This window comes from Dendrobates tinctorius, unplaced genomic scaffold, assembly GCF_039654945.1.
Source record: "Dendrobates tinctorius isolate UK_male_01 unplaced genomic scaffold, ASM3965494v1 ptg000158l, whole genome shotgun sequence".
Taxonomy (NCBI): domain Eukaryota; kingdom Metazoa; phylum Chordata; class Amphibia; order Anura; family Dendrobatidae; genus Dendrobates; species Dendrobates tinctorius.
In genome coordinates, this window is record NW_027361825.1 from 13299868 (window position 1) to 13319933 (window position 20066).

Genomic DNA, 20066 nt, shown 5'->3' on the forward strand with positions numbered 1-20066 from the left:
CTACAGGATTGCTGTTTTTCTAACTTAAGACAACCCCTTTGGAATATCCCATCCATTTATTTAAGCCATAAACATAAGTGGCTCAAAAGAGAATAAAAAGTACCAGTCTATCTTTTATATTTGCCGTTCCTTTTGACTCCATTTCTAGCTTTGACTCAAGAAACTTCCAAGTGTGATTTCAGCCCAAGAAAAGAAGTAAATAATGATAAGGATAGGAATTAATTAAAAAAAGCTAAGGCTAGATTAGGAAAAAACAAGCAATTCAACTTCTGAGGCTGCGGTGTTTGTTGGATAGAAGTGGAATCTCATGTCACCTCCTATGAATGTCATAGGTGGAGTTGTTCTCGTGGACCACCTTTCCTATAAAAGTAGGGGAAACATAACAGGATAAAGAGCAGAGACACAGACCCAGCACGACGAGATTACACTGAGATTACGCGGACTAACCAGCCATGAACAAGTGGATTGCAGTTGCCTTTTTTACTATCCTGGCATGCCAATTGGGTAAATAGCAATTAATATGTGATTATGTGAGAATGGGGGAATTAGTGGTGGTCCGTGCATTGACTGCTATAAATGTGGGCAACGGTCCAGAAAATTTGTATTGACTATAATAATTATGTTGTATTAAGTATAAGGCGAATAAATAAGGAAATGTCTAAAAACTAAATAGCACTTTCTATATTTTCCAATATTATAAATCTTCATACAATATAGTTAATGTCCTAGAAGGGAAAATAATATCTGGGTATATGTAAATTACTGGATAATTTATACTAATGAATGTCATATGTTGTGTATTATTCACATTGGTATAAAAAGATGAAATGACACTATTGTGTGCACTGTGCTGTGTGTACATGTCAAGGTGTAGTAGTGTGTGGAAGAGATGACACTGCTATGTGCACTGTGCTGTGTATACATGTCATGGTGTAGTAGTGTGAGGAGGAGATGACACTGCTATGTGCACTGTGCTGTGTATACATGTCATGGTGTAGTAGTGTGAGGAGGAGATGACACTGCTATGTGCACTGTGCTGTGTATACATGTCATGGTGTAGTAGTGTGAGGAGGAGATGACACTGCTGTGTGCACTGTGCTGTGTATACATGTCATGGTGTAGTAGTGTGAGGAGGAGATGACACTGCTGTGTGCACTGTGCTGTGTATACAGGTCATGGAGTAGTAGTGTGAGGAGGAGATGACACTACTGTGTGCACTGTGCTGTGTATACTTGTCATGGTGTAGTAGTGTGAGGAGGAGATGACACTACTGTGTGCACTGTGCTGTGTATCATAGAATCATAGAATCGTAGAGTTGGAAGGGACCTCCTGGGCCATCTGGTCCAACCCCCTGCTCAAAGCAGGATTCGCTAAATCATCCCAGTCAGATGTCTGTCCAGCCTCTGTTTGAAGACTTCCATTGAAGGAGAACTCACCACTTCTCGTGGCAGCCTGTTCCACTCATTGATCACTCTAACTGTCAAAAAGTTTTTTCTAATATCTAATCTGTGTCTCTTCCCATTCAGTTTCATCCCATTGCTTCTAGTCTTTCCTTGTGCAAATGAGAATAAAGTTGATCCTTCTACAATGTGACATCCCTTTAGATATTTGTAGACAGCTATTAAGTCTCCTCTCAGTCTTCTCTTTTGCAAACTAAACATTCCCAAATCCTGCAACCTTTCCTCATAAGACAGGGTTTGCAGACCGGTCACCATTCTGGTCGCTCTTTTCTGAACTTGCTCCAGTTTGTTGATGTCTTTTTTAAAATGTGGTGCCCAAAACTGGACACAATATTCCAGATGAGGTCTGACCAAAGAGGAGTAGAGGGAAATAATGACTTCACGTGATCTAGACTGTATGCTTCTGTTAATACATCCTAGAATTGCATTTGCCTTTTTTGCTGCTGCATCACACTGTTGACTCATATTCAGTCTGTGATCTATTAGTATACCCAAGTCTTTTTCACATGTGCTGTCACTTAGCCCTATTCCTCCCATTCTATATATGCTTTTTTCATTTTTATTGCCCAGATGTAGTACTTTGCATTTCTCCCTGTTAAAAACCATTCTGTTAGTTGCTGCCCACTTCTCCAGTTTATTTAAATCTTTTTGAATCCTCTCTCTCTCTTCTCTAGTATTAGCTATCCCTCCTAGCTTTGTGTCATCAGCAAATTTAATCAGTTTACCCTCAATTCCTTCATCTAAATCGTTGATAAAGATGTTGAACAATACAGGGCCCAGGACAGAGCCCTGTGGTACCCCACTTGAGACATTCTTCCAACTGGATGTGCAGCCATTTACGACCACTCTTTGGGTCCGATCACTAAGCCAGTTATGAATCCACCTAACAGTTGCCTTGTCCATTCCATACTTAGTCATTTTTTCAATAAGGATTGTATGAGAGACTTTGTCAAATGCTTTGCTGAAGTCAAGATATACTATATCTACAGCATTTCCTTGATCCACCCAATCAGTGATACCGTCATAGAAGGAAATTAAGTTAGTCTGACATGACTTATTAGTTACAAACCCATGCTGACTCTGTTTAATCACTTCATTCTTATCCAGGTATTGACATACATGTTGTTTAATAATTTGTTCAAAGATCTTTCCTGGTATAGAAGTCAGACTCACCGGCCTATAGTTGCCTGGGTCCACCTTCTTCCCCTTTTTGAAGATAGGAACAACATTTGCTCTTCTCCAGTCTTCTGGCACTTCTCCTGTTCTCCAAGAATTTTCAAAGATTATGGAGAGGGGTTCAAAAATTTCTTCTGCTATCTCCTTCAGTACTCTGGGGTGTAATTCATCTGGACCTGGAGACTTGAATTCATTTAGGTTAGCTAAGTGTTTCCTCACTATCTTTCTGTTTATAGATATCCTGGATTCTTCTATTCCCTTAATAGGACAGTGAATAACAGTTGATGTTGCATTTCCTTTCTGAGAGAAAACAGATGCAAAATAGGAATTTAAAAGTTCAGCCTTCTCAACATCCTGTCTTACCATTTCATCATTTTCATCCTGTAAAAATCCTATAGCATCTTTGACTTTTCTTTTACTTTTGACATATCCCCAAAATCCTTTATTATTGCTTTTGACATCTCTTGCAAGCCTCAGTTCATTTTCAGCTTTAGCTAATCTGATTTGTGCCCTGCAGGTTCTGCAGACAGCATTATATTCTTCTTTAGATATGCCTCCCTCTTTCCATTTTATAAACATTTTTTTCTTCCTTTTTAGCATGTGCTTAAGTTCTGTGTTCATCCATCCTGGTTTCCTTAAATGCTTCCTATTCTTCCCTCTTTTCGGAATTGTTAACAACTGTGCTTTGAGAATTTCATTTTTCAAGATTTCCCATCCTTCCTGGACATTTTTGTCTTTAAGGATATCCAGCCATTGGATCCCTCCAATTCTCTTTCTGAATCCCTTAAAATCTGCCTTTCTGAAATCTAACCTTGACGTCTGAGTCTTCACAGGTCTTCCACCTCTAGTAATCCAAAATTCTAAAATAGCATGGTCGCTACCTCCTAGGGTCCCAGCCACTTTTACCTCCTCAACCATTTCCTCCCTGTTTATAAGGATTAGATCCAAGGTAGCAGTTCCCCTTGTTTTCTCCCTTACCTTTTGGAAGATAAAGTTGTCAGCTACATGTCATGGAGTAGTAGTGTGAGGAGGAGATGACACTGCTGTGTGCACTGTGCTGTGTATACATGTCATGGTGTAGTAGTGTGAGGAGGAGATGACACTGCTGTGTGCACTGTGCTGTGTACACATGTCATGGTGTAGTAGTGTGAGGAGGAGATGACACTGCTGTGTGCACTGTGCTGTGTATACATGTCATGGTGTAGTAGTGTGAGGAGGAGATGACACTGCTGTGTGCACTGTGCTGTGTATACAGGTCATGGAGTAGTAGTGTGAGGAGGAGATGACACTACTGTGTGCACTGTGCTGTGTATACTTGTCATGGTGTAGTAGTGTGAGGAGGAGATGACACTACTGTGTGCACTGTGCTGTGTATACATGTCATGGAGTAGTAGTGTGAGGAGGAGATGACACTGCTGTGTGCACTGTGCTGTGTATACAGGTCATGGAGTAGTAGTGTGAGGAGGAGATGACACTACTGTGTGCACTGTGCTGTGTATACTTGTCATGGTGTAGTAGTGTGAGGAGAAGACACTGCTGTGTGCACTGTGCTGTGTATACAGGTCATGGAGTAGTAGTTTGAGGAGGAGATGACACTGCTGTGTGCACTGTGCTGTGTATACACGTCATGGTGTAGTAGTGTGAGGAGGACATAACACTGCTGTGTGCACTGTGTTGTGAATACATGTCATGGAGTAGTAGTATGAGGAGGAGATGACACTACTGTGTGCACTGTGCTGTGTATACTTGTCATGGTGTAGTAGGGTGAGGAAGAGATGACACTGCTGTGTGCACTGTGGTGTGTATACATGTCATGGTATAGTGTGAGGAGGAGATGACACTGTTGTTTGCACTGTGCTGTATACATGTCATGAACTAGTAGTGTGAGGATATGACACTGCTGTGTGCACTGTGCTGTGTATACAGTTCATGATGTAGTAGTGTGAGGAGGAGATGACACTGCTGTGTGCACTGTGCTGTGTATATAGGGCATGGTGTAGTAGTGTGAGGAGGAGATGACACTGCTGTGTGCACTGTGCTGTGTATACATGTCATGGTGTAGTAGTGTGAGGAGATTACACTGCTGTGTGCATTGGGCTGTGTATACATGTCATGGAATGGTAGTGTGAGGAGGAGATGACACTGCTGTGGCACTGTGCTGTGTATACAGGTCATGGTGTAGTAGTGTGAGGAGGAGATGACACTGCTATGTGCACTGTGCTGAGTATACATGTCATGGTGTAGTAGTGAGAGGAGATGACACTGCTGTGTGCACATGTCATGGTGTAGAAGTGTGAGGAGATGACACTGCTGTGTGCACTGTGCTGTGTATACATGTCATGGTGTAGTAGTGTGAGGAGATGACACTGCTGATTGGAACGTGCTGTGTGTACATGTCATGGTGTAGTAGTGTGTGGAGATGACACTGCTGTGTGCACTGTGCTGTGTATACATGCCATGGTGTAGTACAGTGAGGATGAGATGACACTGTTGTGTGCACTGGGCTGTGTATACATGTCATGGTGTAGTAGTGTGAGGAGATGACACTGCTGATTGGAACGTGCTGTGTGTACATGTCATGGTGCAGAAGTCTGAGGAGATGATATTGCTGTGTGCACTGTGCTGTGTACACATGTCATGGTGTAGTAGTGTGAGGAGGAAATGACACTGCTGTGTGTACTTTGCTGTGTATACATGCCATGGTGTAGTACAGTGAGGATGATATGACACTGCTGTGTGCACTGTGCTGTGTATACATGTCATGGTGTAGTAGTGTGAGGAGGAGATGACACTGCTGTGTGCACCGTGCTGTGTATAAATGTCATGGTGTAGTAGTGTGAGGAGGAGATGACACTGCTGTGTGCACTGTGCTGTGTATACATGTCATGGTGTAGTAGTGTGTGGAGATGACACTGCTGTCTGCACTGTGCTGTGTATACATGTCATGGTGTAGCAGTGTGAGGAGGAGATGACACTGCTGAGTGCAATGTGCTGTGTATACATGTCATGGTGTAGTAGTGTGAGGAGGAGATGACACTGCTGTGTGCACTGTGCTGTGTATACATGTCATGGTGTAGTAGAGTGAGGAGGAGATGACACTGCTGTGTGTACTGTGCTGTGTATACCGGTCATGGTATAGTAGTGTGAGGAGGAGATGACACTGCTGTGTGCACTGTGCTGAGTATACATGTCATGGTATAGTAGTGTGAGGAGGAGATGACACTGCTGTGTGCACTGTGCTGTGTATACATGTCATGGTGTAGTAGAGTGAGGAGGAGATGACACTGCTGTGTGCACTGTGCTGTGTATACATGTCATGGTGTAGTAGTGTGAGGAGATGACACTGTTGTGTGCATTGTGCTGTGTATACATGTCATGGTGTAGTAGTGTGAGGAGGAGATGAGACTGCTGAGTGCAATGTGCTGTGTATACATGTCATGGTGTAGTAGTGTGAGGAGGAGATGAGACTGCTGAGTGCCATGTGCTGTGTATACATGGCATGGTGTAGTAGTGTGAGATGACACTGCTGTGTGCACTGTGCTGTGTATACACGTCATGGTGTAGTAGTGTGAGGAGGAGATGACACTGTTGTGTGCACTGGGCTGTGTATACATGTCATGGTGTAGTAGTGTGAGGAGGAGATGAGACTGCTGAGTGCAATGTGCTGTGTATACATGCCATGGTATAGTAGTGTGAGGAGGAGATGACACTGCTGTGTGCACTGTGCTGTGTATACATGTCATGGTATAGTAGAGTGAGGAGGAGATGACACTGCTGTGTGCACTGTGCTGTGTATACCGGTCATGGTATAGTAGTGTGAGGAGGAGATGATACTGCTGTGTGTACTGTGCTGTGTATACCGGTCATGGTATAGTAGTGTGAGGAGGAGATGATACTGCTGTGTGCACTGGGCTGTGTATACATGTCATGGTGTAGTAGTGTGAGGAGGAGATGACACTGCTGTGTGCACTGCGCTGTGTATACAGGTCATGGTGTAGTAGTGTGAGGAGATGACACTGCTGTGTGCACTGTGCTGTGTATACATGTCATGGAGTAGTAGTGTGAGGAGGAGATGACACTGCTGTGTGCACTGCGCTGTGTATACAGGTCATGGTGTAGTAGTGTGAGGAGGCAATGACACTGCTATATGCACTGTGCTGAGTATACATGTCATGGTGTAGTAGTATGAGGAGATGACACTGCTGTGTGCTCTGTGCTGTGTATACATGTCATGGTGTAGTAGTGTGAGGAGATGACACTGCTGTGTGCACTGTGCTTGTATACAGGTCATGGTGTAGTAGTGTGAGGAGGAGATGACACTGCTGTGTGCACTGCGCTGTGTATACAGGTCATGGTGTAGTAGTGTGAGGAGGCAATGACACTGCTATATGCACTGTGCTGAGTATACATGTCATGGTGTAGTAGTATGAGGAGATGACACTGCTGTGTGCTCTGTGCTGTGTATACATGTCATGGTGTAGTAGTGTGAGGAGATGACACTGCTGTGTGCACTGTGCTGTGTATACAGGTCATGGTGTAGTAGTGTGAGGAGGAGATGACACTCTTGTGTGCACCGTGCTGTGTATACATGTCATGGTGTAGTAGTGTGAAGAGGAGATGACACTGCTGTGTGCACTGTGCTGTGTATACATGTCATGGTGTAGTAGTGAGAGGAGATGACACTGCTGTGTGCACATGTCATGGTGTAGAAGTGTGAGGAGATGACACTGCTGTGTGCACTGTGCTGTGTATACATGTCATGGTGTAGTAGTGTGAGGAGATGACACTGCTGATTGGAACGTGCTGTGTGTACATGTCATGGTGCAGAAGTGTGAGGAGATGATATTGCTGTGTGCACTGTGCTGTGTACACATGTCATGGTGTAGTAGTGTGAGGAGGAAATCACACTGCTGTGTGTACTGTGCTGTGTATACATGCCATGGTGTAGTACAGTGAGGATGAGATGACACTGCTGTGTGCACTGTGCTGTGTATACATGTCATGGTGTAGTAGTGTGAGGAGATGAGATTGCTGTGTGCACTGGGCTGTGTATACATGTCATGGTGTAGTAGTGTGAGGAGGAGATGACACTGCTGTGTGCACCGTGCTGTGTATACATGTCATGGTGTAGTAGTGTGAGGAGGAGATGACACTGCTGTGTGCACTGTGCTGTGTATACATGTCATGGTGTAGTAGTGTGTGGAGATGACACTGCTGTCTGCACTGTGCTGTGTATACATGTCATGGTGTAGCAGTGTGAGGAGGAGATGACACTGCTGAGTGCAATGTGCTGTGTATACATGTCATGGTGTAGTAGTGTGAGGAGGAGATGACACTGCTGTGTGCACTGTGCTGTGTATACATGTCATGGTGTAGTAGAGTGAGGAGGAGATGACACTGCTGTGTGTACTGTGCTGTGTATACCGGTCATGGTATAGTAGTGTGAGGAGGAGATGACACTGCTGTGTGCACTGTGCTGTGTATACATGTCATGGTGTAGTAGAGTGAGGAGGAGATGACACTGCTGTGTGTACTGTGCTGTGTATACCGGTCATGGTATAGTAGTGTGAGGAGGAGATGACACTGCTGTGTGCACTGTGCTGTGTATACATGTCATGGTGTAGTAGAGTGAGGAGGAGATGACACTGCTGTGTGTACTGTGCTGTGTATACCGGTCATGGTATAGTAGTGTGAGGAGGAGATGACACTGCTGTGTGTACTGTGCTGTGTATACCGGTCATGGTATAGTAGTGTGAGGAGGAGATGACACTGCTGTGTGCACTGTGCTGTGTATACATGTCATGGTGTAGTAGTGTGAGGAGGAGATGAGACTGCTGTTTGCACTGTGCTGTGTGTATGTAAGGGGGTGACAGAGGCTGTTATATGCCTCCCCCTCCTTGCACAGCATTCACATTAAATACGTGCGGTTCCATAGAGTTTATGAATGTTAATATATTCATTTACTGTTATTTTAATGTGTATGTACTTTACATGTATTTTGTATAGGATTAGGGATAGAATATAGACTAGAAGGGTAGCAGTAGCATAGGACAATAGTGGGAATAGCTTAGAGGGGCACCCTAGAAATGAGGGGCTGGCTGGCACTTTTTAGCCTGGGGGGCAATCACAAGGCAGTGGCCCTCGAATTGTGGTGGCCCACCTCTGCCCTGCTTATCTCTGGCTGCTGCATAAAGGTCAGGGTCACTTTGCGTTATGGCAGTCCGTTAGACGGACTGCGTTACACAGTGGCATAACACGGTGTAACGCAGTCCATTAACGCTGCCATTGACCCCCATTGTCGGGCGCATCGCGACACATGCTGTGAAGCGGCATGCGTTTGCAACATGCTGTCATTCAGTGACGGAGCCTCGGACGCGGGCTGCAGCATCTGAGGCTCCATCACCGCTATCGCAGATGAATCATCTGCGCTAGCGGATATAGCATAACGCAATCGCATTATGCTATACCATTAACTAGCCCGTCAATGCTATGCGTTGAACGGGCTGGTTAAACGCAATGTGAACCTAGCCTAAAGCAGCAGAGATAACAAGCTTTAAAGACAGGCATAGATATGGGAACAGAACAGAGCTTGATGCATATATATGGGAGCAGAACCAAGCTTACTGCCTACATAGCTACTGTAACAGAAGCAAACTGACTACATAGACACGAGAACGGAACCAAGATTACTATGTAGATAAGGGAACTGAAAGGAACTTACTACAGAGATGTGGGAACAGAACCGAGGTTGCTATAGTGATAAGGGAGCAAAACAGAGTTTACTACAGAGATAAGGGAGTAGAACCGAGCTTACTATAGAGATATGGGAGCAAAACCGAGCTTACTACAGAGATATGAGAGCAGAACTGAGCATACTATAGAGCTATGGTAGCAGAACTGAGCTTACTACAGAGATATGGGAGCAGAACCGTGCTTAGTAGAGAAATATAGGAACTAAAAGGAGCTTACTACAGAGATAAGGGTGCTGAACTGAGTTTACTAGAGAGATAAGGAAGCAGAACTGAGCTTACTAGAGAGATAAGGAAGCAGAACTGAGCTTACTAGAGAGATAAGGAAGCAGAACTGAGCTTACTAGAGAGATAAGGAAGCAGAACTGAGCTTACTAGAGAGATATGGGAGCAGAACACAGCTTAGGGCCCCGTCACACATACCGATCTCGCTAGCGAGATTGCTGCTGAGTCACAAGTTTTGTGACGCAACAGCGATCTCACCAGCGAGATCGCTGTGTGTGACAGCGATCAGCGATCGGCCCCCCTGCGGGTATCGCTGATCGCTCTTGGAAAGCCCTGGACATTTCTTTTATCGCTGGTCTCCCGCTGGCCCTCACGCATCGCTGCGTGTGACAGGCGGGAGACCAGCGATCAGCTGGTAACTAAGGTAAACGCAGGGTTTCTAAGCACCGGGCGGTGCTTAGAAATCCGATGTGTACCTTAGTTACCAGTGCGCTGATGCAGGGAGCTGGTAACTAAGGTACACATCAGGTTTCTAAGTGATGCACGTACCTTAGAAACCCGATGTGTACCTTAGTTACCAGCTCCCTTCATCGGCGTCGCTGGTGCTGATCGCTGGTGAAGCTGTCTGTTTGACAGCTCACCAGCGATCATGTGGTGACTCATCAGCGATCCTGACACGTTGATATTGTTGTCGGGATCGCTGGTGAGTCGCTATGTGTGATGGGGCCTTACTAGAGACATATGGGAGCTTGAGAAATGTGGGAGCAGAACCAAGCTTACTACAGAGATAAGAGAGCAGAACTGAGCTTACTACAGAGATATGGGAACAGAACCAAGCTTACTACAGAGATAAAAGAGCAGAACAGAGCTTACTACAGAGATAAGAGAGCAGAACTGAGCTTACTACAGAGATATGGGAACAGAACCAAGCTTACTAAAGAGATAAAAGAGCAGAACTGAGCTTACTACCGAGATATCAGACCAGAACCGAGAATATACTACAAAAATAAGGGAGCAGAACCAAGCTTACTGCAGAGATAAGGGAGCAGAACCGAGCTTACTAGAGAGATATGGGGGCAAAACCACGCTTACTTCAGAGATATGCGAGCAGAACCGAGCTTAGTACAGAAATATAGGCACTGAAGGATGCTTACTACAGAGATATGGGAGCAGAGCAGAGCTTACTACAGAGATAAGGGAGCTAAACCGAGTTTACTAGAGAGATAAAGAAGCAGAAAAGTGCTTACTAGAGAGATATGGGAACAAAACCGAGGCTTACTACAGAGATGAGGGAGCAGAACCGAGCTTACTGCAGAGATCTGGGAACAGAACAGAGCTTACTACAGAGATAAGGGAGCAGGACCGAGCTTACTACAGAGATAAGGGAGCAGGACCGAGCTTACTAAGTCTACTACATAGATATGGGAACAATACCAAACTTACGACACACATATGGTACCGGAATCTAGATTACTACATCCATACTGTTAGGGATGGCGAAACACACTAAATATAAAATAACGTAAAGTGTGTTCTCCGCCTGGGGTCCACCGTGCAGAAGGTGTTAACACTGCTGCTAGATAATGGCGGACATACAATATGGCGGTATAACGCATGCGGGTTGAACGTCACCCGGGTGCGCTGAGCGATCACTGTTTTATTCACAGAGACTCCTAAATGATAAAAACAAAAGGCTGAGCCTGTTAACATCACAGGTCAGAGAAGTGCACGCACAGTATATGGTCACAGGAGCTGGGCCCTACGCAGAGGGTCAGCATCCGTCTAGACCTACCTTGCGTGCAGCGTCGCTGCTGCGGACGCCTAGAGAAGCTGCAGACTGCAGCGCGGCGAGAGACACTGCCGCTAATCGACAATGCCCGGTTGCAGGCACACTGTTGGACGCTAGCACTGTGTAGGATGCTATTGTGGCTGTAGCTTGCCACTGGCTGGCGCTGACTCTAAAGCTAAGTCTCTATACATACTCGTAATATCAGAGGGAGGGGATCTTAATGAATCATTCACACAGTTAGCACCTATAGAGACTATAGTAGCGCATGGCCTGGCGGCCATGCGAACCTTTTATAGCTGGGACCTTCCGGAAGCTTCCAGATCCCTGAGATGGACCAATCAGATCACGAGAAGGACCTGGACTTGTGACTCCCGATCTCCAATGGGAGACCGTCTCGTGAGCATGCTCAGTAGAGCGATGGAGGGACTTAGCCTCTGGAGCGATTTGCTGCTGAGCAGCCTGCATTGCTATTGCTGACCCAAAGGTGGCAGCAACTGCCAGACCCACAGAGCAGGACTGGGCAGAGCATCTGGGACGCCGGGACTGCTGAGCAATCTCCTCTGCGGTCGATAGATAATGGGAGACCACAGAATGTGAGGCTCTGGATTCCTGTTGAGCCGCTGCAGGAACCCGACGCCTAACACATACAGTACCAGAACCAATCTTACTGCTTAGATATGGTACCATAACTGAGCTTACCTACAAACATACAACTCCAGAAACACGGACATGTAAACATACAGTACGGCAAGGGTGTTGCTAGGGTCCTAAAAGATCAGGGGTCCAAGCCCCAAAGTGCATGTTTCCCCATATGACCCCTCTATAGCCATTTAAAATAGCATCTGTACATATATAATTACAGTATATCACTGTTGCTAACCAAAAACATACAATGCAAAGACGAATATTATCAAAATGACTACAATAAAAAGACCAAAACAATACTGCTATGTAAGAAGATGGACTGGACCGGGGGTACCTCTTGCGCCGGTTCCGGAACTGTCAGGGATGTCACCATTGTTTCCCGGGGGGGAAAGCTTTCCAACCCGGACCGACCTTTGCAGTATTCAACAGGGCGCGTGTCTTTAATAAAAGGGGCTGTGCAAGGGAAGGGAAGAGGAGACTTGGTGGGAAGACAGCGCGCGCAGCAGGGGAAGTTTGGTGCTCTGTCCTCCGAGCAACGTTACAGCGCAGGTCCACACTATAGATATCCGACTGTCAAGTACAGGGACTATGAGCAGAGACCTGCTGGGTGCCCGCTGGCTCCTGCATCCAAAAGTGCCAGACGCTTCGGGCCAGTTTTTGCTGCGTGCATGCCACTTGAGACAGACCGGGTGACTTGCATAGAACTGTGTGCTACCTCACCTGCAGTTTTTTGCTAAGCTGAATTACGCTCTGGCAGCATCACAGACTACTCTTCACCCCGCACGAATCCAGACCCAGGACCCTGCACAAGACAGGGAGGACTCGTCGCCATTTTTAGGAACCAGATCTTCAACTTCTTCAGGACGACCCCGGGATCATCACGCACCGGTTGCGAAGGCGCCACCATTGTAATATAGGACTCTGCAGTTAAGAAGCCATCGGACTGATAAGTTTAACATTTCATGAACAATTGCTTTATCTATTGCCATTGTTACCTTATCCTGCCCTTATACCGGGCCTTTTCCTCTTGCCATATCCCTGTTTCCCCACACCTCCCTGCGTGGAGTAACCCCTTTGTTAATAAATCTGTTAACTCTTTTTCTGTCTCCTGTCTGTCACTGCATCCGGCAACCTGCTCTCACTTGGCGCATTCGACAGGATGCAGTCCAACAGCACGGAAGTGGCTGACAAAGTAGTTGGGGTGTGCCCTAGGTCCAGAATATCCCTGGGGGCCATGTTAAGCAACCTACCCAAGTTTATTGGGAACAATACTATGCTATGAAGCTGGACTGAGCAGATCAGGGGGATGATGAGGATGCACCTCATGACCCCTGCTTTAGAAAAAGGTTGCCATGATGGCTTTAGTTGGAGAGGCGAGGGATTCTGTCATGCTATGACCCCCTCGGGAACGAGACACCTTTAACAAATCCGAAACGCGCGTCAGGGTTGTGCTGTCCTTGGACCGGCGGCGGGCCTTGAAGATATATACCCTCATTTATGCTCTATCATTTTTTGGGCACTTTTGCACTTTATTATACCTGTTATATTGTTCCACTTCAGCACTTATCCACCTGTCCACTTACGGTAGGATTAGATATTGGCTCACTGCCTCATATTTATATATTATATTTATTATATATACATATATATATTTTTTTAAACTCACTCTTGTTTTATATTACATATCTGATGAGCATACTAGAGGTGATATACGTAGAATGCACAATTATTTCTTAATTTACTTCATGTACTTTTTAATATCCTTTTGATGGATTCTATTTATATGCATATGTGTTTGCAATATCCTTTTCATTTTTTAGTTCGCTGTGCTTTTATTGGATATATATTTGTCTATACTTATATTTATAATCCTAGTACGGGCACACTTTTGCTTCAGTTCTACCGTTTACCATTACTGTCTAAATAAAGATAATTTTATATAAACATACTTTTTTGCATTTGCATTATTTTTAATCACTTGATACCTTCTTTTAGGCCATAAGTTCAAGTTGTTATGTTTTCGGTGTTACCTCTAATCTCGAATGGTCTGCCATTCTCTTCACTAGCTACTGTATATCACTTTTAGCTGTTTAGTTTTTATAAATAATATTATAATATATTTTAAATTGTGATATATAGGTATTGCTAGACTCAGGTTGTTTTTGTGTACTGGCTCACATGTGACCACGATGCCTGAAACAGATTTCCAATGACACTTTCCAGAGGCAACGCGGCCTGAGTGAGGCCCAGTGATAAAGTTGATGGCTGCCAATCACTTGCCCATCCCAGTCACAGGGGTGGTCTGGATGCAAATTACTGCGGTAAAGACCTATGTCGGAAGGGAGTGGTACTGACCGCTGGGGACGCAATCATTCTGGGGATGAACATGCTGAAGGAATTCAGAAGTCTTCTCATCAACGACTTCCCAGATGTGTTCCTGAAAAGGTGGAGCCCCCTCACTCCTCAAAGGAGAGTGTTTCAACAGATAATCCGTGCGGTCAAAGCCCAAGAGACCACTAGTGGCCGGAATATGTTGGGAAAAGTTTCAGCCTCTGCCAATCTCGTTTTGCCACCGGGACAAACCATGCTTACCCTGCCCGTCCAGGCTTGTACTCCCCTGGAAGACGTCGAGATACAGATAGAGCCGACTATTATGGAGCAACTACCTTCAAGGCTTCTTGCTGCGCGGATGCTAGCCACTGTACATGATGGGACGGTCTCAGTGCGATGTGCTAATTTAGGAGAAAGTAATATCACGCTCCCATCAGGAAGTGAAGTAGCGCAAATCCTGGGCATGCGGGAAGAACTAATACCACCACAGGCTGTGCAATTGACGGTTAAACAGGGAGACCCTTGGACCATGACTGTAGATACGTCTTTAACACCAGACCCGAAGCACCTGCGGGAAGGGCGCCGTATACTAAAACAAATGCAGGCTGAATTGACAGAACTTGCACCACAACAGGTCCAGCAAGTAGGAGCTCTCTTAGGGCGATATCAGGATGTGTTCACTACAGCAATCACATGCAAGATTCCGACTGGAAATACCGCATCCATAAGATAAGGGTACCAACAAATTCCACCGCTAATGTGCCAAGAGGTGAAAGGAATGCTGATCCAGATGCTATAGAATAGTGTTATTCGAGAGAGTCAAAGCCCGTGGGCTGCTCCCATCATGCTGGTGTGAAAGAAAGATGGTACTTTATGTTTTTGTGTGGACTATTACAAACTCAATGCCAGCACTGTGTGAGATTCCTATCCATTACCAAGGATTGAAGAGTCTTTGTCTGCCCTAGGAAGAGCAAAATACTTCTCATCGTTGGACCTAGCTAGCTGCTATTGGCAAGTGCTGATGTCTGAGTAGGACCGAGCAAAGATGGCCTTTATACTCCCCATGGGTCTATACGAATTCATCTGGATGCTGTTCGGCCTGGCTAACGCACCTGGAACGTTTCAACGATTGATGGAAAGGTGTTTAGGCGACTTGAATTTTGAGGCCACTCTTATTTACTTAGACGATATCATTGTGTATGCTACCTCATTCGAGGAACATCTCTAAAGACTAGAACAGGTGTTGAGCCACCTTTAAAGACACGGTTTGAAAGTGAAGCTCCAGAAGTGTCATCTATTTCGCACCCAAATTGAGTACTTGGGACATATTGTTTCTGCTGAAGGGGTGAGACTGTCCTGAGAGAAAATTGCTGCAGTACAGGACTGGCCTACTCCGAAGACCGTAAAGGATGTACGGGCTTTCTTAGGGTTTACCGGATGTTATCGATGATTCGTGAAGAGCTTTACCAGCATAGTGAACCCGCTGTTAGAACTTTTGAAGGGGGTGCCGTCTGGTGCGAAGAACAGAATCATTTCATGGGGAGAAGGTCAGGAGAAAGCATTTAGAGCTCTGAAGGTGGCCTTGACTGATGCGCCAGTGTTAGCTTATGTTGACTTCTCGCAACCATTTATTCTCCACACTGATGAAGCCTGCATGGACTCGGGACTGTGCTGTCCCACATTCAAGAAGGAAAAGAATGAGTAATCGCCTACACGAGTCGGTCTCTCCATGACTCCAAAAGGAATCCTGACAATTACAGTTCATTCAAACTAGAGCTGTTAGCATTAATGTGGGCCATGACAGAGAAGTTTGCCAAATATTTGTCTGGCTCCGAAGTTCTGGTACTCACTGACAATAACCCTTTAGCTCATCTGGAAAATGTGAAGCTAGGGGCCCTGGAGCAGCGCTGGGTGGCTCGGATGGCGAAAGTTTGATATAAAATCGTCTACAAAAGAGGAGCTGAGGACACTCACGTCGACGCCTTATCCAGAGTGACCCACGGGAAACCTGGGCCCATCCAAGATGAGGAACTGGAAGCTGAGGAGGTCCATGAGTACTGGGATTCTGCCTTGACATTAGCAGCCACGCAGGAGCAGATGCAGGCAGTGTCCCGTGAATGCATACTGGGACTGTCCCGTGATGAGTGGGTCAGGTTACAGCAAGAAGATGGGGAACTCGCTCAAATGAGACAGTGGGTGACCTTAAAGTAACTTCCCACTCAGGGAGAGAGAGACACCCTGTCCCCAGGGACTCTAAAGATCCTTCGGCAGTGGGAAAGGCTTCAACTAAGAAATGGATTGCTGTATCGGAAGATCCAATTTCAGCGAGAGCTGGGTGTCACCTAGCAGGTGTTAATCCCTGAGGCATTTCTGTCCAAAGTGGCCAATGAAGCGCACGAGAGAGGAGCTCACTTCAGTCAGGTGAAGACCTTTCAGTGGCTACAAAGATTAGTTTATCATCCTTGGCTGAAGGGGGTGGTGGAAGAGACCTGTTGGCTATGTAGAATCTGCGAATGAGCAAAACCTCCAGAGCATAGAGCTCCCACACAGACCATTGTGACCTCCGCTCCTCTGGAAGTACTGATGATAGACTATCTGACAATAGGTCCGGCTCATCAAGGGTATGAACATTGTCTAGTGATGACTGATGACTTCACAGAGTTTGCCATTGTGACCCCCGACACGTGATCAGACTGCTGAATCTGCTGCACGTGCAAGAATTTCATTCAGGTGTACGGCTGCCTGAAGCGCATCCATTCCGATCAAGGCGCCTGTTTTCTGCGGAAAGTGATGGAAGAATTGCACCATCTGTACCAGATTGAAAAGTCTGGGACAATGCCTTACCAACCTCAGGGAAATGGGGCCTGTGAACAATTCAACCGCACTTTGATTCAGATGTTGAGGCTGCTGGAAGAAAACCGAAAGGCCAAGTGACCTGAGTTCATAGCTGAGTTAGTGTGGGTGTACAAATGAATACATCGCACCACCGGTTACACTCCTTATACCTTACTTTTCGGCTGTCCAGGAAGAGAGATTACAGAGCTGGAGCTAGATCCAGAGGACTACCCACGGACGGGGGTGTCCACATGGGTTTGAGAACATCGTCATCGTCTCCAGACTCTATATTGTCTGGTGCAGACCATATTTCAGGAAGTAGAGCATCCAGAAGCAACTCCTCTGCAAGGGACAGCTCTTCAAGCTGGGGTTCAGGTGTTGGTTCGAGATAAACGTCCTCGTGATAAACTGGAGTACCGATGGGAGAAGAACCCATACCGAGTGAAGCGGAGAATCAACTCTGAAGGGCCCATTTACAAAATTCAACCAGAAGGGGAAGAAAATGCTTCCACTTGATTAGTTCACCGCAATATGCTACGGCCCTGTTTGTCAAGAGATCCTGACCAGATTGAGGAAGTGCAAGATGCTCCTGAAATACCTCCTCCAGACGTCGTTAATGGTGAAGAAGAAGGTCCTGAACAACCGCCTGTAGATCTAAGAGAGGGACAATAGCTTGAAGTTCCTGAAGAGACTGTCCCATTGGAAACGGGCCTGTCTCTGCATTCACCTGTACAACCTGACTCGACTACTCAACTTGACTCCACTAGTCCTTCTGACTAACGGTGCTCCGAATGAACAACAGCAGGAATATCCCCCAAGCGATAAAATGAAAACCAATGTATTTGGCAACAAATCGTTCAAGGACAAGAACACTCACCCGTGGAATGGCAAGTAAAAGGAGATGGTGAGTGTAAGAAGATGGACTGGACCGGGCGTACCTCTCTTTCGCCGGTTCCGGAACTGTCGGGGCTGTCACCATTGTTGCCCATGGGAAAGCTTTCCAACCCGGACTGGCCTTTGTACTTTTCAAAAGGAGCGGTGTCTTTAATAAAAGGGGCTGTGCGGGGGAAGGGAAGAGGAGACTTGGCAGGAAGACAGCGCGTGCAGCAGGGGAAGTTTGGTGCTCTGTCCTCCGAGCAACGTTACGGCGCAGGTCCACACTATAGATATCCGACTGTCAAGTACTGTGACTGTGAGCAGAGACCTGCTGGGTGCCCGCTGGCTCCTGCATCCGAAAGTGCCAGACGCTTCGGGCCAGTTTTTGCTGCGCGCCTGCCACCTGAGACAGACCGGGTGACTTGCATAGAACTGTGTGCTACCTCAGTTTTCTGCTAAGCTGAATTACGCTCGGGCAGAGTCACAGACTACTCTTCACCCCACACGACGAATCCAGACCCAGGACCCCGCACAAGACAGCGAGGACTCATCGGCACTGTTAGGAACCGGATCTTCAACTTCTTCAGAACGACCCCGGGATCATCACACGCCGGTTGCGAAGGTGCCACCGTTGTAACTTAGGACTCTACAGTTAAGAAGCCGTTGGATTGATAAGTTTAACTCCTCATCAACAGTTGCTTTATCTATTGCCATTGTTACCTTTTCCCACCAATATACCAGGCCTTTTCCTCTTGCCATACCCCTGTTTACCCATCACCTGTTGTTATAATCTACTGTATGTGATTATTGTTATGCTGTAATGTCTATTGTCTGTACAAATCCCCTCTGAAATGTAAAGTGCTGCGGAATATGTCAGCGCTATAAAAATAAAATTTATTATTATTATATTATTATTATTATTATTATCACCTCCCTGCTTGGAGTAACCCCTTTGTTAATAAACCTGTTAACTTTTGTTCTGCCTCCTGTCCGTCACTGCATCCCGCAACCTGCTCACAGTTACAGTACACAAGGTCCACTACCATCACCACCACACAGTGAATACATAATAATATGGCCATCACATCTACATAACAAAACACTTTATACAAAGACTACCATACACCTTCTACTACATACTTTAATAACTGTAACACATTAAGCTGTTACTAAATAAAAAAACACTACTAAAAAGGGGAATATTACCACCTTACAGTAACCATACATTGGTCCCACAGAACTTACACGTGATTACAGTACAGTTATATACAATGGCGGATCTTAATAGGGGCGGATGGGGCGGTCGCCCCGGGCCCAAGGTTTTTTGGGGGCCCAGGGCAGGGGCCAATCTGGTCGGCATCTGTGTCTGTGTGAGCCGCCCGCCGCCGCCCAGTGGCGTAGGAACTTGGAAGGGGGGGCGGGCAGTCCAGTCCCAGGCGGCACGCACGTGTGTGGGGGCGGCGCAGCACGGCAGGAGCAGAAATTAGTCTGTGCTGTGGCCGGGACTCGGGAGAGAAGCGTGGAGGCGGCCGGCCGAGGCACAGTGAGGACTGGAGAGAAGAGAGACTATATCAGGCAGCCCAGGAGATTTTGGCAGCAGGTGGGTCACTCACCGTCACCATTTGGGAGGAGGATGCTCTGCCTCTCCCCAGCCTCCCTGGCTGCTCCCTCCAATGCATTATGCCGCATAATGCATTGGAGGGAGCAGCCAGGGAGGCTGGGGAGAGGCAGAGCATGGAGGCAGCCGCATAATGCATTGGAGCCGGGAGGCCTGTACACAATGAAGGGGGGGTGACTGGGGCCTGTACAAAATGAAGGGGGGGGTGACTGGGGCCTGTATATGATGAAGGGGGGGTGACTGGGGCCTGTACACAATGAAGGGGGGGTGACTGGGGCCTGTATATGATGAAGGGGGGGTGACTGGGGCCTGTACACAATGAAGGGGGGGTGACTGGGGCCTGTACACAATGAAGGGGGGGT

The 20066-nt window shown here is 46.4% G+C and overlaps 1 protein-coding gene across 1 annotated transcript in view; it reads left to right on the top strand.

The window, feature by feature from the left end:
- The first annotated feature begins 366 nt into the window (after window positions 1-366).
- The window catches only part of LOC141051876 (prostate stem cell antigen-like), a 39377-nt gene continuing 19677 nt past the window's right edge, over window positions 367-20066 (top strand). The window contains exon 1 of the mRNA XM_073548986.1: window positions 367-504. Within this exon, the coding sequence (XP_073405087.1) occupies window positions 453-504 (52 nt within the window). The 5' untranslated portion in view covers window positions 367-452. The remainder of the gene's footprint in view (window positions 505-20066) is intronic.